The following is a 23,029-nucleotide window of genomic DNA, read 5'->3' on the forward strand; positions in this document are numbered from 1 at the left end:
CCGAATACAGTCCGGATAGCATTCACAGTCGCGAGTTCGAAATCGGTTGTGATTGTCGTAGGATCAAGGTTGAATCCTAGTGTGGCACACTGTTCAACAATGGCTTGGAACACTTCTTCATATATGCTCTGAGTTTTGCCAGAAAGAGAGGCGTGGACACATGTTATCTTCGACTCGCCTAAAGGGCAACGAATTAAATAGAGTTGATGAACGAGTTTCGGAGCAGTCCGGAATGTGCCATCCATAAACCATTGAGTGGAACGAGCAAGATAACGCAATCCCTCTTCAGTTGCAAAGACAATAACCCGTCTACTGCTATCAGCACCACTATCATAGAACATGAACTCCTGACCATCAAACATAGTCCATGAATCGTCCAGTTTTCAATCTTGCAGACAAGCGGGATCTTTCGGAGGAGCGTGGCGCTTATGGTTGCGAATCGTGCGATTCACAGACTCTGAGTTTCCAATCTCAGCACGCGCTGCGACAGGAAGATTAACAACAGTATCGGCAATAATCTGACTTGGCTTTCCTCTGGTGGCCGAAGTGTGCTCATTCATTTGAATTCTGGCCTTCGTGGCATCTACTTTAGCAGTATTAGAATTATGACTATGTTTTGTGCCTTTGATTTCAATAGATATATCCAAGTCCGTGTACAGTGTTGCACTGCATTTCATAGCTTTTCTCCTTGAACACTCCCATCGTATAGACGTTTTGTTCACACTCTTCTTCGTGTACATATGACCATCGTAACAAAGTTTCTGCCCACCTTTGTTGTTTTTGATCATTTCCATGTTGAAATATATATATATCCACACAGATGAGTACACACTAATGATATGAATGATACTGTGATGAATGTGGGACTTGTATACCCACACCATTAGGGAAGTCTACTTCACACCTTTAATGTAATTAAACACCTCAACCTCACGGAATGTGAAACCAACTCACCGGGCCCTTTGAACTAGGCTTTATTTAAAACAAGTATTACTGTTATTAATAAGAATTATAATCTATAAATTGGGGGCTTTTTTCCGCCCAGGGATCTTCCTATGTGGGTCTTTTTTCCGGGATTCGTGGATCATGTGACATTTGTGAAAAAGTGGAATCACATAGGTCACACCGAAAGAGCTTCTCTCATGTGTGAGTCATCATGTGATGTTTGAGATGACCCTTTTGCGAGAAAGCAGAATCACACAAGTCATCATGTGATGTTTAAGCTCACTCTTTTGTAAGAAACCAGAATCACACAAGTCACACTGGATAGGTTTCTCCTCTGTGTGGGTCATCATGTGATATTTGAGATGGCCCTTTTGCGAGAAAGCAGAATCACACAAGTTACACTGCAATGGCTTCTCTCATGTGTGGGTCCTCATGTGACGTTTCAGATTACCCTTATGTGAGAAAGCAGAATCACACAAGTCACACTGGAAAGGCTTCTCTCCTGTGTGGGTCCTCATGTGATCTTTGAGACGAACCTTTTTTGAGAAAGCAGAATCACACAAGTCACACTGGAAAGGCTTCTCTCCTGTGTGGGTCATCATGTGATCTTTGAGATTACCCTTATGTGAGAAAGCAGAATCACACAAGTCACACTGGAAAGGCTTCTCTCCTGTGTGGGTCCTCATGTGACGTTTCAGACTACCCTTATGTGAGAAAGCAGAATCACACAATTCACACTGGAAGGGCTTCTCACCTGTGTGGTTCATCATGTGATCTTTGAGATAACCCTTACGTGAGAAAGCAGAATCACACAAGTCACACTGGAAAGGCTTCTCTCCTGTGTGGGTCCTCATGTGACGTTTCAGACTACCCGTTTCCGAGAAAGCAGAATCACACAAGTCACACTGGAATGGCTTCTCTCCTGTGTGGGTCCTCATGTGACGTTTCAGATCACCCTTGTATGAGAAAGCAGAATCACACAAGTCACACTGGAAAGGCTTCTCTCCTGTGTGGGTCATCATGTGATCTTTGAGATAAACCTTTTTTGAGAAAGCAGAATCACACAAGTCACACTGGAAAGGCTTCTCTCCTGTGTGGGTCCTCATGTGATCTTTGAGACTACCCTTATGTGAGAAAGCAGAATCACACAAGTCACACTGGAAAGGCTTCTCTCCTGTGTGGGTCCTCATGTGACGTTTCAGATTACCCTTATGCAAGAAAGCAGAATCACACAAGTCACACTGGAAGGGCTTCTCTCCTGTGTGGGTCATCATGTGATCTTTGAGATTACCCTTTTGTGAGAAAGCAGAATCACACAAGTCACACTGGAAAGGCTTCTCTCCTGTGTGGGTCATCATGTGATCTTTGAGATTACCCTTTTGTGAGAAAGCAGAATCACACAAGTCACACTGGAAAGGCTTCTCTCCTGTGTGGGTCCTCATGTGACGTTTCAGATTACCCTTATGCAAGAAAGCAGAATCACACAAGTCACACTGGAAAGGCTTCTCTCCTGTGTGGGTCATCATGTGATATTTGAGATTACCCTTTTTTGAGAAAGCAGAATCACACAAGTCACACTGGAAAGGCTTCTCTCCTGTGTGGGTCCTCATGTGACGTTTCAGACTACCCTTATTCGAGAAAGCAGAATCACAAAAATCACACTGGAAAGGCTTCTCTCCTGTGTGGGTCATCATGTGATATTTGAGACCACCCTTATGTGAGAAAGCAGAATCACACAATTCACAATGGAAAGGCTTCTCTACTATGTCATCATGTGATATATGTGGTAATATTTTGGTGAGAAAACTGCATAAAATAGGTCGCACTAGAAATGTTCCTCCCCATGAGATAGCTGAGGTATAGATGCCACATCGGGTTTTCTTTGTTGCATGACAAATACATGGAATCTATGGATAACTTTCCCACAGAAATGTTGATGGTGACCTTTCTGGAAAAAATGTAATCATAAGATTGACATTAACTTTTTGAGATTTGTAATAGTAGGATTGTGGGTGTTTTGTACCCAAACCATTTCATACATGCCATCCCCTATTATAAGAATATTTTACTGAAAAGCACACAGTATAATCGATTATTAAAATCACTCATAAAAGTGGGATGTGTTCACATGAGATCCACACCAATTACACTGTCCTAGCCCTCGAATAGGTGCCCACCTACCCGGGCACACAACTCGCCAACAACCACCACCACCACTGTTAACATTGGTCATTGTTTGCTTAGTGTGAACGGATTCACCGTTGCAACGGTCACTACATATGAGTTGCAATTAAATTTGTGAAAATTTTACGCCCATTGTTTATTTTACTCATAAATCAGAATGACAACACAATTTTCTCCAGATTCAATTACGGTGTTCACTAAGTTGTAACTTTATGCCTATAGTAATTATATGTCTGGCATTAGAGAATGTAAACACTGAACACGTTTAATACGTCGTCTTCTTTCTATCTACAAATTTGGCAGCGGCGATCAGAACCAATGAAGAACTAGGCCAATTAAAGCAACATTTAACGTAGAGGCACACTATTTGCTTTGCTGTCAAAATCTTGCCTACGTCACGTAGGGGGTGTTTTGCAGATGACTTTTTGGGCTAACAGCAAACAAAAATGAAGACAAAGCATCCCGCCAAGCTTTTACCTATGTTAACAAAGTGGGATGTTTAATGCCCCCGCTTTGGTCCTAGGACCGTCTTCAGGGGCGTAATGAGATAGTGGACAAAAAGCTTAATATATTGGCCGTAGTTGGAACTGGGAGAGGTATGCCGTGATACCGAAGCTGGCCGGGTCCCCTCCTCCTCCTCCTCCAGTCGTTACAGGAACTGGATAACTGGTCACAACCTTACATACCCAATTATATATAATGGATCATATACATTTTTATTTACAAAGAATAAATACAATAGAATAAAATGCAACTTATACAACAAGTGAAAAAAGTGGACTACACACTTGCACGAAAAAGGAAATAAATTAAATCATGTTCATACACACTGTGACCTTTGTTCATCTTGTACACTCTCACTTTACGTTGAGTCTGTCATTGTGTTCTAGTGCCCAGGTATATTGGATTTAAGTCTATGCACCTATTTACGCTAACTTCTTTTGTCGTCCACGCTTCTACAAATATTCTCCTTTTCTTTGAGCTGTCTCTGTGCACCACTCTGGCTCCTTCCTAGTCAATGTTGTGCTGTAGCTCGTTCATGTGTTTATAAAGTGCTGGGGCTGCATCTTTCCATTTAATTGTCTGTTTATACTCTTTAATTCTAGTGGCAAGTTTCTTCTGTCTTTCTCCTATGTAATCTGCATCACAATCCAAACAACCAATGCGGTACACTACACTCGACTACTGAGTGGGTGCTTCCATGTCCTTGACCCTGGTGAGGTTGTGATGCAGAGTGTTGCGTGGTTTATGTGCTACCTGTATGTTCTTGTCCCAGAGTATCATGGCCGTCACCTCTGATGCACCTTTAATGTACAGAATTGTGACCCTGTGTCCTGTGTGAGGGGATGGTGTCTCGGTACGTTGCGGCGTCCTCGTCCATTTCCATACGGTCTGACTCGGATAACCGTTCGTTCGGAAAACATCACGTCGGTGCCTTCTTTAGCACACCTTCTCAAACTCAGACACTTACCTCCTTAACTCCTCCAAATTTCTTCATTTTCTTTAACCTTCTCTAATCCCCGGCCCATTGCCCTTGCACTTTCCTCTCGCACCACCCCATCCATTTACACATTGAACAGCCACGGCGACACAACACATCCCTGGCGAAGTCCCACCCATACATCAAACCACTCGCTCTCTCCATTTCAAATTCAAAGGATTTCAAAGGAGAAGCATGCCGACAGGAGACCTTTTGGTCCATAACTTGGTCGGATGCGAAAAAACTATAATGATGATAGATAAATCAATACAAAAAAATAATGACGAATAAGAATAAATAAATAGGTAAAGTTAAATGATAAACAATCAGGTAAATAGTAGATAATAATAAATGGACAGATAATAAACAAATTGAGAAATAATAAAACTGTGAAAATTTTGTCACTTTTAATGTTGTCGATTCCCTTTAAAAACTTAGACATGTATCAAGTCACCTGAGTCTACGTTTTTTTTCTTTTTTTTTGGGGGGGGGGATAGATTCATATGTTTTAATTGATTTTCATATCTTTTATTTTTGATATTTGGAATCAGTCTTGTGGCTCGCTGTTGTACTTTTTCCAATCTGTTGGTGACCATAAGGGAACGGCATATTCCAACTGTGGTTGAAGTCATAAGACCACGCAATCAGTCCTAGAAACTTATTTGCTTTCTCAGAGGCTGAAATACATTGTTTAGATGTTTTGCGATCATTACTGATAATCAACCCGAGATCCTTTTCACTATCCACTTTTGTTAACGAATTTCTAAATAACTTGTAATTGTACTTACTGTTATTTCTACCTATGTGCATAACCTTGCATTTACTTGTGTTCAATTTCGTTAGCCAATTTACAGACCATTAGTTTAAGTGATCGTTTGCCATTCCATGCAGTTTTGTATCATCAGCAAATTTGGAGACAATAGATTTCAGTCCGTGGTCTATATCACTAATATATACTATGAAGAGAAGTGGCCAAAGAACGGAACCCTGAGGAACTTCACTTTGTAAGAACATCTTTGCCTCTGTGAGTTTGGTGGATTCCATCAAAAACATATAAGTCATGATGCCTAGAAATGAGAAACCAAGTATCAAGAAAGTGGTATCCCAGTTGCGTGAACAACTGCGATATCCTCTCATTGATCCTTATGGCTTTAGCACTGGTTGTACTACTCTTGAAAAAAAAAAAAAATCTTGACTGCTATAAACAGCTTTCCTCCTATCCCATATATCTGTAAAACTTCCCACAATGCCTTTCCATCTAGCCTGTCAAAACCCTTCTCCAAATACTCAAAGGTCCAAAAACATCTTAATTGAATTTATCCAACTGTTATCTTAAATTGTGATGTAATCCTCTTTTGTTTTTAAAGAGAGGTTTCTCTTTACAGTTGGAAGTAAATGTTCCTCCGAAATTGATTTACAGTAAACTTATATTATTTACTTTTAGTTGACACAAATTCTCAGCGTCTTAATTTTCACAGAATCAAAGAATTTTTTAAATGAAGCCAGCAACTAGCAGTAAGCAATATCTATAAATAACTCGATCATTGTTTACCTTTTCACCAACCAGAATTTTCGGTATCTATTTCAAATATTTAAATTTTTCAATACACTACAAATTATCAGTAACAATTGATCATTAAAATGATTAATTATTCAGATTTTATCCAATAACTTAAATATACATAATTTATCACTTTAATGATATTAAACCTCCAGAGTTCAATATGACGTCACCTTTTATGTCATTTCTAATATACTCCAGACAAGAGATTGCATTTGTAACAAATGCAATGCAATGCAACCTTGTGTCCAAATCAATATAAATACAAATATAATAAATCAATAAGATTTTAATACCTATAATCAAACTTTGGTAAAACATTTTATTCTCACCCTTAGATTTAAGGGTGCAGTATTTAAACCACCACCTAAACACATGTATCCTCACCCCTGAACCAGGGTGTAGCATTTTACCCAACACCTAATACCCAATTTATAATTTATGAATAATCAAATTTATTTTTCATAAGTTCATGCTGCTTTAATGCAGCCTTTCTTTTTGGTTTGAGATCTCTATTATTTGCAGATGGAGCTTGAGGATTTCTTTGATTTGAGTCGTTTCCAGTATCTACCTCTGAAGGTTGTGATGGGTTTTGACTTCCAAGAGTGATATTTAATTCCATGGGATACAAATTCTTTATTGTATAGAAGGCAATTTCTCCATTATTTTGTTTCACTTTAACAGTCCTAACCTTGTTGTCATGCCCAATAATTATCTCTAATATTATTCCCATTAACCAAAAGGGTCTGGGATTATTTGGATGTTTAATCAAAACTACATCTCCTTTCTTTATCTTGTCAGACCATTCTTTCTGGTAAAGATTTTTTGCATGATCCCTTAAACTCAGAAGATAGTCTTCATACCACAACCTTCTAAATCCCTCAAACATCTCATTCTGCTTGCAAAGTGCATTTTCAAGATTTTCCTGATTTTCATCATTAACCCAAATATCAGTTTCATCTTGGAACATCAATGAACCAATGTTGTTAAGTTCGAGGAATGAATTTGGAGTTATAAATTCAAATTCTTCTGAACTGGCTCTATAAGTGAGAGGTCTAGAATTAGTGGCATTTTTTATGTTTGAAAGGGCAGTGAGAAACTCAAACCATGTTGATTTAGATCTTCCAATCGCCTTATACAGACAGTTTTTTACTGTTCTGATAAGGCATTCCCATGCTGCCCCAACCCATGCTGAATATACTGGGATTCTTACATGTTTGATTTTGTTTTTTTGAGAGTTCATCCAAAAATTCATTTGACTCGAGTTTTCTCTGATATGTCTCCCCCTTTCACAAATGATCGGGCATTATCACTGTACAAGTAAGTTGGAATAGTATACTGATTACAAAATCTTTGAAAGGCCAGAATGAAATTCTTAGTTGACATGTCAGGCAACAACTCAAAATGGACAGCCCTGATATTAAGACAAGTGAACATCAATATAAAATATTTACTCAAAGCATTAGTATTATCTTTTCTCAAAAATAAATTACCTGTATAATAAACTTCCACATGATTGAAAGGTCTGATCAGATTCATGTGCTGCTTAGGCATACTGGTTACTTTAGGGTAATTATAGGCAAGTGCATTATACTTCTGGCAAATTTTGCAGTCCTTAATTGAAGCTTTAACAGAAGATCTACCCTTTGGGATCCAGAATCCTTGGGACCTTAGGAAATTGAAGGTAGTACTGACTCCCATGTGTTGTATCTGAGCATGACAAAATCTGGTAAAAAGTACAGTGAAATGGTGATCTTTTCCCAAAAGTACAGCATTGTGCACATTATAATCAAATTAAGTGATTTGGAAATCTTTCCTCGTGATCTCAGGGTGCCCTTTTCATCAAGAAACAAGTTTAAATTCAATACTCAGGAAGGCACTTCTGAATCTTTAAAGTTACTTGACTTGAGTGTATCCACTTGTTTAAGGAGGCTAATTTCATTAGCAAAACCGACTGACTGATTTATCATGATCCAATAATCCAATGCCTTCTCATGAGAGTTTTCACCACTCTTCATACAAATCCACTTGAAGAGATACTCAGTGATTTTCATAACTTTATTAGTTTGAAAACTTATTAATGTCAAAAATAGGTTTGATTTCAACTTCCTTTCCTTGCATGGTATTGTGAGTATTGATATTTTGATTGATCAGAATTAAAACCCACACTCAACAATGGGTATTTAGGCCAGGTATTTAATTCATATTTCATCCAATCTGGTCCCTTGAGCCAAAATTCAAAATTATCTATAAATTTGTTGTAGGTTAATCCTCTAGTTAAGAGATCAGCAGGATTATTTTCAGTTTTGACATAATTAAAACTAATGGGAATGTTATAATCCCTTTTAAGCTCTTGTAGTTTACTATCCATCTCACCTATTCTATTTTTGACAAACTTACATTTTAGTTTAGTCTGTCTGGTTATTAACCAGTTGAGCACAACTTGTGGATCAATAGCAATATTAATATAGTTGAATCTTATATTGGAATGGGCATTCAAAATAGTGGAGATGCACTTTAAAGCAAGAATCACTCCAAGTAGCTCCAAGACTGGGATACTATGTTTTTTTCCTTGTTAGCAAGAGCCACTTTTGCTTTAGCAAATAAGAGGGAACTACTTTCCTTACTGGTACCATAAGCAACAAACCCAAAGCAATTTTGTAAGCTGTCACTAAAAATATGAAGTCCATACTCTTCATTCTCATTTAATGCCTGCCTAATAAAGGAGACCTGATTAGCTTTCTCAAAGTCTGGTTTGATATTATCCCACTCATTTATTATGTCCTCAGGCAATTTTTCATCCCATCCTAATTTGTGTTGCCACACCTTCCTCATCAGCAACTTTCCTTTGATACTAATGGGTAAGACTAACCCCAGTGGATCGAATAAACTTGAAGTCTCGGATAACAATTGTCTTTTAGTAATGACAGAGTGAAATTCAACAGGCGCAAGCTGCATCTCATCTATATTAGGATTAAATCTGTAACCTAGAATTTTCTCTGTCTCATTTGAGTGTTCAACCGATTTGCCATCCCTTTCTATCAGTTGTCTCAGTTCAAGTGAATTTGAATTCCAAGATCGTGAAATAAAACCACCAAGAGCCATTCTTTCATAGCAAAGCCAATAAAGGTCAGTCATTTCCTTAAAATTATTACCTGTGAATATTAAATAATCAACATAGGATTGACTGGAAAGAATGTTAGTGCATTTGTCAAGAGGAAATTTACTGGCATGTTTCTTCATTACATAATGTAGAATGAAGGGTGATGATGTAAATCCAAATACTAGAGTTATATATCTATAAGCAGTCAATTTATCCCTTTCCCAAAGGAAACAAAAACGGTTCTTGTCAAACTCTTGGCTGAGCCTAATTGACAGGAAGGCCTGCTTGATGTCACTCAGCAAGATTATATCATTAGTTCTAAAGCAAAATAACACTTTAAGCAAGGACTCCATTAGATCTACTCTAGTATATGCAGCCTCATTCAAAGAAGGTAGATTCCTATCAGTTTTTAGTGAACAATTGAAAACTGCTCTAATCTTAGTTGAGACCTGCTCTTCCATCTTAATGACTGGCCTATGTGGAATCCAAGTGTGATTATTCACCTTTTCAACAGAAAAGTCTATTTCAATCTGCTCTATGATTCCATCCTGAAGCTACTTATCAAAGACCTCTTCATACGTTTCATAAAGATTTGACTTTTTAAGAGTTTTTGAGACTCTCCTTATCACTTTTCTGGCAACCTGAAAATTAGAAGGGACCAGTACTATTTTTTCCAAATGCCAAGGAAGCCTAACCTGGTAATGGCCATCTTTAAACTGAATAGCTTCATTAAATCTAGCAATTTGTTCTTGATCCTCTGAACTATAGATTTCATTCTTACTAATTCCAATAGATTCCAAGCTAAAGAGATATTCTATCCCATTTTCAATATCTAAATCACTTAGAATGTTTTCTGGAGGATTAAAATAAGATTTAATTGGATTAAGTATCAGATTAACTAAGGTGTCATGAACTTTAGAAGACTTCTGACACTGATAGTTTTGAACTTCATTACTTGCCGTTTTCTTTACTAATTTGAGAAGCCTGTTTCCTAGTCAAGAAATGATTGACATTACCAATAGGAATTACTTTATTTCCAATTACCATGCAGCTCCCTTGCAAGCACGGGGCAAATGAACATTCTGGAAGGAATTGAAGCAAGTCTACACCTATCAATGCATCCACCTCTATTAATTCATTATCCTGATTTAATCCAAAGGCTTCATCAGCCAATTCAAAACCTTGATCTTTTATATTTTTTAGGGCTTCATTCATACCCGGTACAACGAAACTTATGCTGAGTGAAGGGTCATTAAGAAATGGCATTTGAATTATCTTATTCATTTTAACACCGAATAAGGTTTGCTTAAAGCTCTTAACTTCAGCTCCAATGAATGTTCTTATATTGAAGTCTATCATATTCAATGAGTCTAAATCCGTACACAGCTCTTTAGCAACTCTTGCTGACATGTAGGATTGCTGACTCCCTGTATCAATTAGACATCTGATCTTCTTACTCTGTTTACCACAAATAAATTCCAAAGTTACAGTAGGGGAAATGTAATCATTTTCAGATTTTTGTTGAGATGTTAAACAAAGATGATTACTACTAGTATTAGGCCCTTTAAATTCAGGACAAAGGGGTGCTATATGGCCATGAGAATTACAGTGTTTACAACCATATTTTAATTTATTTTGCTTGCCAAAGCATTCATCTTCTTTATGACCAGATCCAGCACAACATGCACAGAGACCTAACTCCTGTACTCTCTCTGTCTTATCCTTAAGAGTTGAATATTTTTCACACTGTCCCAAAGAGTGACCTGATGCGCTGCACAATTTACAAATAAGGTTTTTAGAGGGAACAACCTTATTTTGACTGGTCTTCAAATTTTGAAGAGAACTTTTATTTTCTTTGGGTGCATTTTTTGAATTTTTCTTTGGCCTTATTGATTTGATCAGATTTAGGCAAAGTAGTTTTACAGGTCTTAATTAGTCTTAATAATGTCATTATATGACTCAAAGATTTCAGTCAAGGTAGGATAGTTGGTATTATATTTAGGAACCAGTTCCCTTTTGAATGCTGTAGGCAACTTATCAAAGAGAATATGACTCAATAGTAAATTTCCAGGAGAATCTTTCACTGTGAAATCATAACCATAATTAGACTTTAATTCAAAAATGTATGCTCTTATTTCAGTGATGAATGACTTTAATGTAAAAAACTCCTTGTCATATCACTGTTGTGCTTAGAATCCTTCTGAAAGTTTCATCCACTATAAAGGGTACATCCAGAAATTCATCCTTCAATAATTTTAGTGCAGTATCATAATTTTCATTTATGATAGACAAATGGCTAATGATTTTCAAAGCATAACCCCTAAGATAACTATGTAAATAACTAAGCTTCACTGCCTGGGACATACTCTCCTTATTACCTATGACATTATTAAACTGATTGAGGAAAGAAGAAAAGGCAAATTTATACTTTTCTGTTCCATCAAAAACGCCGCATGATAAGGGAGGTGGTTTAGTGTCAAAATGGTCTAGCCTATTGAGTGTTTCAACAAATCTATCAGCATCTGTAGAGCTTGCAGAGTGATTATTGGATTTATTCCCTGCCATTTTAAAATCCTGAAATTCGGATAGACTTTCATCTATTTCCATATGATAGCCTACTTGCTTATCTACTTCACTAGTAAATGTGTCAAATTTCTAAACATCTACTTCATTTTCCTTTAAAAGATCTAAAATTTGTTCATCTTTAACTTTAATTTCACTTATAACTTGGTCAATAACATCTAATTGTTTACTACAGAAACGAATGTTTAATGTCTTTTTATTGAGTGAATCCTTTAATTGATTAAGAATCAGAGTAACTTTTCTTTTAAGTATACCCCTTTCTCGTTTCAATTTAGCCAATGCAGTCTCAAATCCAGCTTCATCAAGATTATCATTATCCTCATTATCACTAGTCATGATTAGACTGTATTTATACAAAGTACAAAAAAATATTCAGGTTGTACTAGCCTATGAATAAATTAAAACAATTCAATTTCACTAAAAATAGGCCATAATTCAAATGAACAAACTTCAACCTGGACACAAGGTTTCAACTAGGAACAAATAGGCACTAGTATATACTAGGTGAACTTGACCAACTCCTTTAATTGAACTCCTGAAGCTATTATATAAAACAACTTAATTTACTCACGAATATGTTAAGCCTTTTAATGATAATCGGCTAAGTAAATCAACAATTACTTTTTTACTATAAACAAATAGGCCCACTTTCAGGCTCGAATACTGAATCAATTCACGGAGGCAAACTATTAGCTGTGGCGAATTAGATAGATTATGCCGAGTCTTGATGTTAATAAACCTCTTTTTAAATCACATAGCAAAATACTGCTTAACATGCCTAACCTTGAGGAGGTGCCCATTTATGTATCCATGCTACTCGCCAACAACCACCACTTGACTGCTGTTAATGTTGGTCACTGATTACTTAGTTGGTCATATCAATACACATTCATATGAACTTCATATAGTGGACTCTGCCAACATATGGTAAACTGGCGTTTGCTACTACCCTTTTCTATTCTTTCACTACAATGTAAACAAACACATAGTTGCCAGATCAACTCCGACATGAGCCACTGTCCAATCTGTGTACCAGCTATAACTGCTGGCAATATTACAAACCAATACCAAATGCCTGGACTCACTTGAGGAAACATTAAATAAAAACATAGTCAAAAGTACATTCTATACAGAACTGTCGGAGACACTAGAGTTCATGGAGGAGTCATCTAACTCAAATCATCTAACACAAAAGTTCTCACGACTCATTCAGATCATCAGGTGGAAATTACTGCCCTCCATCAAATGCCCGTATATGAATTAATCATAAACTATCATCCGTCACAGAAAATGAACTTGTAAATTTCACGATAACAACAAATTCAACAGAACAAGAGAAGACATCACAACTCGGCAAGGATATAATGACAGCCTTTTAATAGAAATTGAACCAACAAAGAAATTCCATCACTAGAGCTAATCAAAAGAAATTTTTTAATCTGAATGGCGGCCATATCATCCATATCCTTTAAATGGTTACATTAATCTAACCAAGATTCTCATCCCTGACCAAGAGGAACTACTTAATTTAGGGTTCAACTGCCTTATTATGTCTAAGGTAAAAAAAAAAAAAAAAAAAAAAAAAAAAAAAAAAAAAAAAAAAAGAATGTGAAGTTCTTATTGATACATACATACATATACCAAGGCTTTTTCCCCCTTCCAAGGGAGGTAGCCAAAAAGGGAAAGGCATAAAAACACTCCCACCCATTTCATCCCCAAATACACTCCACACCCCTCCCACCCTTCCTCTCATCTGAGCACCTCCTGGATGACGGGTCATCCCTGCACCCCGCCCACCGCCCTGGGTCAGAAGCAGTGTCGCAAGACACAGCACAGCCACAGCAAGGCCGCTTCATTTAATCGGCGACCCCCCCTCTCCGTCCCCCTTTGCATATAAGGAGAGGACGGGGAGAAATCCCTTCGGGCTGCGTCAAAATTTACTCACACATACTACCCCACCCCCCCGCCCATTCCTCCTCATGCAATCACAACATCATCCATATACAACCATTCTCCACTCACCTCTGTCTTCCGTCCTCTCCCTTCCTTCCTCAACAGACATTCCCCTCTTCCCCAAAGCCCCCTTCACCCCATCCATCCACCTCATCCTAGGACGTCCCCTCATGTTCACTCCCTCCACATCTGCCTTCCATACCTCTTTTACTAGTCTTTCGTCACTCATTCTTTCCATGTGTCCAAACCATCCTAATATTCTTTCATCAACCCTCTCTCCCAAATCCTTTTTCACCCCTGTTCTCCTCCTCACCTCCTCATTTCTCACTCTATCTAGCCTAGTAACCCCCACCATACTTCTCAGACACCTCATCTCAAACACATTCAAACTCCTTCTCTCTTCTTCTCTTATGTTCCACGTTTCTGCCCCATACAGTGCTGTTGGCACAATCACTCCTTCATACAGTCTCCTCTTCGCATCCATTCCCAAATGTCTATTTCTCATTACACTCTTTAAACCACCAAGGCATTTACTCGCTTCTCTCAATCTACATTCTACCTCCACCTTCACTCCACCTTTTCCTGCTACACTTGCACCCAAGTATCTAAAACTATCCACTTCCTCCAGTCGCTCTCCCTTAATGTTCACTTCCAGTCTACTGCCACTTTCACCCCTTGTACATCTCATCACCTTACTTTTACCCACATTTATCTTTAGCTTTCTTCTATCACATACTCTCCCAAACTCTGCCACCAGCTTCCTCAATCCCTCCTCTGACCCTGCGACAAGCGCAGTGTCGTCCGCAAACAACAGCTGGCTCACCTCCAACTTTTCTCCATTTTCTTTAACCATCTCCAATCCCTGACTCACTACCCTAGCATTCACCTCTCGCACCACCCCATCCATGTATAAGTTGAACAGCCAGGGCGACATAACGCATCCTTGACGAAGTCCCACCTTTACTTCAAACCACTCACTCTCTCCATTTCCAATCCTAACACATGCTCTACTACTCACATAAAAACTCTTGACAGCTCCCAAAAGCTTTCCTCCTATCCCATAAATCTGCATAACCTCCCACAGTGCCTTTCTGTCTACCCTATCATAAGCCTTTTCCAGATCCATAAAAGCCAAAAAAACATCCTTCCCCTTTCCTATAGCTTTCTCACATATCTGTCTTACCACAAAGATCTGATCTACACAACCTCTACCAGTCCTAAAACCACACTGTTCCTCACCAATTACTCCTTCTGTTCCTCTCCTAATCCTCTCAATTAAGATTCTCCCATAAGCCTTCCCTACTACACTCAACAGGCTAATCCCTCTGAAATTACTACATTCACACTTGTCCCCTTTTCCCTTGTAAAGAGGAACTATACAGGCACTACTCCAGTCCTCCGGTACTCTACCCTCTCTCCAGCAAACATTAAATAATCTTGCCAACCAGTCCACCATCACTGAACCTCCCTTTTTCAGACATTCTGCATGACATCCATCCAGACCAGGTGCCTTACCTGCTTTCATCATCTTTACAACTGCCTTCACCTCATCCTTCCTTATTTCTCCTCCATTCTCCTCACTCATCACTCTCATTTTCTTCGTATTTCCCACTGCAGCTATCTTTCCTTCCCTATCCTCCTTCACATTCAGCAACTCCCTAAAATATTCTGCCCATCTTCCCCTCACTGCCATCTCTTCCATTATCAACTCTCCATCTGTACCTTTTACCTTTTCTTCCCTACTTGATTCGCCTCCTTGATGATGCAAAGAAATTAAGTAAAACAGGTGAAGTGTATAAATTTACAATAACAATTGGAAGGACCTCTGTACTAGGGCTCCTCTCTCTGGATAAAGTATTTAATAAACCTAATTAAGTATTTATCAATACAGGATCTGCAGTAAATGTTATAATCAGTAAAGTGCTTAAAAAGGATGAAACCGGAAGTGAAACTCTTGGAACCAATCCATTACTCATTGCTAGGAGTAACAGGGAGTCAGTTAAAGGCATTAGGTAAGACTGACTTGGATGTTATTTTGTATAAAAATGAGCACTTGCACATTCTGGGGATAGTTGTAGAAGAATCTGTCTTCCTAGGAGATTTAGTGATAGGATTTGAAACGATGAGAAAAGAGGGCATGATCATATGTCTGGCTGAGTTAGGGATCTTAGCAAAATCACACTTAATCCCATTTTTAAATCAACTAGATTTAGAGCCAGTATTTGAGATAAGAGAACCTATTGAGATTGATGGGGAAAGATAGCAATGCTAGATTGGATAGTAGCGGGTCAGAGTGGTCTATTCAAGAACAGAGAACACATGAGGAAGAAGACACACATAGTGGACACAGCTCAAATGTTCAAGAAATCCCAGAAATTAATCAGAATTCATCAACTCCAAATGAAGCTTTGCTAATTGTGGAAGGTGGCATAATAAAGTCGACATTATTGCACTCCAGAGTACAAGTGCAGTTGAAAGGCGTCACTGTAGTCTTCAAAACTTTAACCATCCCAGAATCAATTAGGATAAACGGTTTAAAATTGGGAACTGAGAATCAGTATTTTAGCACTACTGATTTCAAATCAGCTTTCTGGCAGATAAAGATGCACAAAGATTCTTAAGATTATACAGCATTTTCTACAACAACAAGGCATCATGCATTCAAGCAAATGCCATTTTAGTTATGTAACATTCCATAACTTATATGAAATTAAGACAGTACTAGATGGGTTGTTCGGAAACATTGACAGACAGACAGATTGGAAAAAGTACAAAGGAGTCACAAAACTGATTCCAAATATAAAAAATAAATCATATGAAAATTGACTAAAACATATGAATCTGTTTTCCCTAAAAAAGCAGACTCAGAGGTGACTTGATAAAGTGACAAAATTCTTACAGTAAATGAATCTGAAAAGAAAGAGTGGTCCCAAACTGTCAGGAAATAGATTTAATTTGGAAGTGGGTAGAAACAACTTCACCAACCTTGTAGTTAATAAATGGAATAAACTTCCTGCAGAGGCAGTGCAATGTAGTTCAGTTCGAAGCTTTAAGATTCGTTTAGATAAACATTTCAGCAAGATGCTGTAATGACTGCCATTTATTTTATATTATTTGATTATTTGTTTGTTATTATTTGTCTGTTTATTTATTATTTGCTTGATTTCCATTTATTATGATTTACTATTTACTGATTTGTTTATTTTATTTATTATCATTTATATTACCATAATTTTTATTATTATTATTTTTTTATCATATATATTTTTTCTGTATCCAGCCTAGTTATGGACCAAAAGGCCTCCTGTTGGCATGCTCCACCTTTGTAATCTTTTGACAGGGTATTATAGGAAGTTTATTAAAGAATATGCAGACACATCTAATCTATTAAATTCTTTGTGAAGGAGAGATTCCAAGTTCATTTGGGGACCTGAACAACAACAAACTTTTGACAAGTTGAAAGTTAAACTTACTAGTTTTCCAGTTCTCATTTTTCCTAATTATGATAAAGAGCTCATTCTTTGCAAAATTGCAACAGATAGCTTTCACATTGAGATTTTGTAACAATGCATTACAATAGGGGAAACATTAGCAGTGATATATTCACAAAAGAGTTTTAGAGATAAGATACTGGGATATCCAATCAGAGTGTGGACTGATCATACAGCTATTCAGAACTTATTCAAACATAAGAATCTTAGAGGCAGATTAGCCAATTGGTTTACTACACTTCCATTTTATGAGGTTAAGTTTGAATACATTCCAGATAGGGAGAACATTGCAGCAGATGCACTACATAGGAATATTAGCCAACCAATGACAGGGTTGATCAATATTATTTGCAGTATTAACGAACTAGTACCATTAGATGAACTGATAATAAGGGTACAAAGAAAAAGACTCGGAAAACTGTAGCCCAGAACTTGATGAACCTTTGAGGTATTCCTCCAAAATAATCAAAGGGGTATATGATAGAAGAATTTCATTTAAGCAATGAAAGGGAGTGAAGGATAGAGTAGAACTAGGAGTGGAGGAGGAATGGGGATGATTCAAGGAGGGAGTTACAAGGTATGCAAAGTTGGTGTGTGGAACAAGGAGGATGGGATGAAATAGAAGGAAGAGCAAGTGGTGGGATGAAGAAGCAAAGAAAGTTGCAGAGGAAGCAAGCATTCATAGACTGTTTACAAAACAGGATGAGAGAATCATGTGAGAGGTACAAAGAAAAGAGAAAAGAAGCAAAGCATAAGATAAAGGAAGCAAAGAGGGAGATGTGAAATGGGGTAAGAGTATAACAGAAAGTTTTGAAAGTAATAAAAAGATGTTTTGGAAAGAAATAAAGCAGAGAAGAAAAGGTAAAAGGTGAAGATGGAGAGATGATAATGGAAGAAACAGTGGTAAGAGGAAGATGGGCAGAGTATTTTAGGAAGTTTCTAAATGTGAAGGAGGATAAGGAAGGAAAGGTAAATGCAGTGGGAAGCGCTAAGAAAATGACAGTGATGGTGGACTGGCTGGTGAGGTTGTTTAATGTTTGTTTAAAAGAAGGTAGAGTGTCGGGGGACTGGTGGAGTACCTGTATAGTTCCACTTTACAAGGGAAAAAGGAACAAGTGTGAATGTAGTAGTTTCAGAGTGATCAGTTTGTTTAGTGTAGTTGGGAAGGGTTATGAGAAGGGTTTTGTTTGAGAGGAAAGTAGGAAAGGAACAGAGGGAGTAATTGGTGAGGATCGATGTGTGTTTAGGACATGTAGGGGTTGCGTGGATCAGATTTTTGTGGTAAGGCAGATATGTGAGAAAACTTTAGGAATAGGTAAGGATGTTTTTTGGGATACTTATAGATTTGGAAAAGGCTTATAACAGGGTAGACAGGAAGGCATTGTGGAAGGTATTGCAGATACATGGGATAGGAGGGAAGCTGTTGAGAGCAGTCAAGAGTTTTTACGAGAGTAGTAGAGCCTGTGTTGGAATCAGAAATGGTTTGAGGTAAAGGTGGGACTTTGCCAGGGGTTTTATGTTGCCTTGGCTCTTCAATTTATACATGGATGGGGTGGTGTGAGAGGTAAATGCAAAGGTAATTGGCCAGGGATTGGAGATGGTTAAAGAAAATGGAGAAATGTAGGAGATAAGCCAGTTGTTCTTTGCTGACAACACTGCGCTTGTGGCAGGATCAGAGGAATTAAGTGAGTTAGTAATGGAGTTTGGGAAGGTGTGCAAAAGAAGGGAGTTGAAGATAAATGTGGGTAAAAGTAAGGTGATGAGATGTACAAGGGAAGAATGTGGTAGCAAATTGGAAGTATCAAGGGCGAGAGATAGTTTTAGATACTTGGGTGCAAATGTGGCAGGAAAGTGATGAGTGGAGGTGGAGGTAGAATGCAGATTGAGAAGAGCAAGTAAATGCCTTGGTGGATTAAAGTGTAATGAGAAACAGACATTTGGGAATGGATGCTAAAAGGAGATTGTATGAAGGACATTGGGAAAGAGAGGAAGAGAGATGACAGAAGATAGGGATGAACGGAGAATGGTCCTGTATGGATGATGCTGTGATGCATGGAAAGGAGTGGGTGGAGGATGGGGGGCTGAGGGAGTATGTGTGAATGATAGTATGCAGCCCAAAGGGATTTCTCCCCATCTTCTCCTTTTCTGCATGAGGGGGCAGAGAGAGAGGGGGGGGGGGGGTCACCAATAAAAATGAAGCAGCGTTCCTGTGTCTTGCTGACCAAGGGCAGTGGGCGAGATGCAGGAATGACCTGTCATCCATGAGGAGCTAAGATAAGAGGGAGGAAGGGGTGAATGAAAGTGGAGTACAGTATGTGGGGATGGAATGGGTGGGAGTGGACTTTATACCTTTGTTTTTTGGCTACTTCCCTTGTCTTGGGAAATAGCCATTGGTATGTATTTTATGATTATGTTAAAGCCATACAAGAATTAAATGGATGTATAGCATGATAACAAGAATAAATCAAGTTCTTATAGCCCTTAGAATTGTGTGATTACAAATGAAGCCTCAAATCAGAGTATGACCTAAGTAATGTGGAGTCATCACAAAGTATGAAAAATGGAACAACTGTCATTCCTTTATTTTTTCATCTTTTTACCATCATTTCTTTTTCTGGTTGGAAATAATCACTCCTCTGTATGGACCCTAATGAATTCCCTAGAAAGGAAGACAATAAAGTGGCCAATAATTGCACAGGATGCAACTGGCCAGCCTCCACAGAAACATCAGAGTTGGGAGTAAAACAACTTTCAAAACTGGAATTCTTAGCAAGTACCAGTTTCAACATTCAATGGAATCCAATCAACCTGTAGCATCAAGAATCTTAATGTCATCAACTCTATTTTAACATTATATGCACAGTTTTCTTTTTTGTATAGGAAAAATAAAATAGATGTGTGCAAAATATGTCATTGTTTGTGTTTTATACATGGATTACCTATATCTTGTGGCATTCTGCCTGGATACCAGTTGGAAGATGTGGTATACCAGGAAGGGATCAGAGTGGAACGAATTGATTAGAAATGTGTGTGGAGCAAGAGATGGTGGTTGGAAAGGAGCCCCTCCAAAATGTTAGGTTAGGTATTTATCAACCCCCAAGCATTTATTGACCCTTTGCATACTCGCATTGACTGCCATGGGTCTACATCAACCACTCTGGAGGCCTCTGGTCTTGCCAGTGCCTGACAAGCAAGTATCACATGACTGCTGTCAATAGTTTTCCTCTAATGGCATTTAAACTTGAGTTCCTGGTGCCTAGGGAATCCATAAACTTCATCCCGTGACAGAAACACGGACCTTGTTATGACCAGAAGGATCTCCTGGCATATTTTTTGCTTTGACACTGCATAAAAAACATATTGTATTATCCAAAGTTATATTGCATTCAGGGATCTAAATCCTGACATTAGCAAAACACCCAACAGGCAATTTTTTTCCCAACAATTTTCCTGTTGATTTGACCAAATCGGGTGTTCCATTTCAATTGGAAATCACTAGTTTGTACTATACCCTCACCCTCGTCTGAGGACTGCATTGGGAAATAAGTATTGTGATTTAGAGAAACATGCAAAGGCAGTGATTAGTGCGAGAAATGACAACATTGTTCAAATAAACGATAAATCAAGCACAGTATTCTCTTATTCTGACCATATCTAACCTACTCAGTCTCTCTCCCTCATGGAAAATAGATTTTTCAATGGTATTTGTTTAATTTGTTTCTTGTATTCGATACGAGATAATTTTATACAAGATCATTTTCATTCTCTTCCATACATATATATTTTTTTACAATAAATGTTTAGTAATGATTCTACATAATAATAATTCTAAGTATTCACATAGATGTTTGCCAGTCTGCAACCCTTTCCTATATCATCTGCTAGCCCATGTTTAAATACAATGAATTCATTGTAACGTCGGCAGCAATTTTTAAAACACCAAGACTTGTTAGGTTACAAAATTTAACCTCCCTGCAGACAGCCCCCTCTACAATTTTTGAAACGCTGGGTTTCTTTCAACAGAACAATACCTAATTTGATCTCGTTACTAACCTACAGCATTCTTTCTAAAGTACCCAACACCTACACAGCTACAACCATAATGGCCTGCAACTTCCAGGCATCAATCTAATCATGTAGGCTCTGTCTGGCAAATGCCTACAATAATCTTTTCTTTACCTGTGTCTGTGGCTTCCTTCATTGCTTATCATTTTCGTGACACTCTTCAGCGTCTCACAAATGTCTAAACTATTTCAAATATTCTTGCAAATGTACAAAGGCACTTTTAGTTTTTTTTTCTACATGGTTTATCCCTACTTTGCGAATATAATTGTCACAACAGAGCTAAGAATGCTTAAATCATAAGCTCTATTAAGGGGTAAGCTAACTAATCTGTTTTTGTTTCGTAATCCAGAAATCTACCTCCTTACGATCTGACCTTTCACAAGCTGTGGTTTACTAACAGTCGTTATGTGCAGGAAGTAGTGGTGAGATGATAGCGGTACTAGTGTTTTTTGTTTTTGTTTTTTTTCATCCGGGATTGGGCATGTGTAAAATAAAAGTCTTGCTCACAGGCATAATAAGCCGATTAAGAACATCGGTTATGTTTTGAAGATATGTGGGGTTTGATTGCTAATATAGGATTTGTTAGATATTGTTCCTAGCATATATCAATATATCTAAAACGCCTGATTGAAGAACTGGGCAACAATCTGTTACGTAGAGATGTTTATGCACCTTAATTTAAACTGGAAAAACAAAGACGGTGACGTGATATTATCAAAACGAGTCAAGATTATCATTTAGCAGGGCAGGACTCATAGTAAATAATGGAACGAAATTGTACAAATCTACGTTTAAGAAAGAAATAGACAAGACCTGATGGCATCGGTAAAGAGTTCCAAGCAATAGCACCAGTGGTGCTATTGCTTGGAACTCTTTACCGATCAACATTCAATCAATTGTATCTAAAAGTAGTTTTAAAAAATCAGTTAAATGTTATCTTTTAGACATTGTTCTTTCTGAGGAAAATAGTTTATATGTTTAATTTACACTTCTTATAACCTAATTTACACATCTTATAACCTAGCTTTTACTACAGTACCTATGACAATCTTTTCCTAGTTTTTATATGAGGACCACAGTGGACTTTCTGTGCCATCCTCGGATGTAAATTATATGTACTATGTATAATATAGAATCTTATATGTATTGTACCTATTGTATGTATATATCCGAATAAAATTCAATTCAATTCAGTGATAAATGTTGTGATACGGACGATGCCTGTCTCCTCTCGAACGATCTGGGGGGATATATGGGAAATCGGGGTTTTTGGGTGGGGAGAATTTACACATGGAGTAATGACTGTTGCAGAAGACGTCTAAAAAATTAACGCATAATATCAGATAACAAACACACAGAGTCTACCTTCTATGTAGGGATTGCGGCGCTGAACTCAGAATCAGCCATATTTGTTATTGTTATTAACCTACGCTTCCAACGAATAGCTACATTAGCAACGAATAGCTATTTTTCTTAAGTTCCTCATGTCTTTCTCCTAAACATTGGGTTCTTGGGATGGGCGATTATTACATCCAGTAACGGCCGTTACCCCAATAACTAATAATTGGTACAAAATATTAACATACATGAGCGCGAGCGTATGTTTTGCCCACGCGTTCCCACACACACACACACACACACACACACACACACACACACACATA

At 37.9% G+C, this 23,029-nt stretch overlaps 1 protein-coding gene across 1 annotated transcript; it reads right to left on the bottom strand.

Moving 5' to 3' along the window:
- Positions 1 to 1,358: 1,358 nt before the first annotated feature.
- LOC143031437 (uncharacterized) lies at positions 1,359 to 22,796 on the bottom strand. Its single transcript, XM_076195245.1, has 2 exons — positions 22,731 to 22,796; positions 1,359 to 2,893 (listed from the first exon to the last, which is right to left on the bottom strand). The coding sequence occupies exon 2, from the start codon at positions 2,637 to 2,639 to the stop codon at positions 1,362 to 1,364; it is 1,278 nt and encodes a 425-aa protein (XP_076051360.1). The 5' UTR covers positions 2,640 to 2,893; positions 22,731 to 22,796; the 3' UTR covers positions 1,359 to 1,361.
- Between the last annotated feature and the right edge of the window lie 233 nt (positions 22,797 to 23,029).

Source organism: Oratosquilla oratoria, chromosome 12 (genome assembly GCF_046742065.1).
Source record: "Oratosquilla oratoria isolate Oo_2021 chromosome 12, ASM4674206v1, whole genome shotgun sequence".
NCBI classification, from domain to species: Eukaryota; Metazoa; Arthropoda; class Malacostraca; order Stomatopoda; family Squillidae; genus Oratosquilla; species Oratosquilla oratoria.

Coding starts and splice junctions, on each gene's coding strand:
- LOC143031437 (XM_076195245.1), bottom strand. CDS start 2,639: ATGATGACCCACACAGGAGAGAAGCCTTTCCAGTGTGATTTTTGTGAT.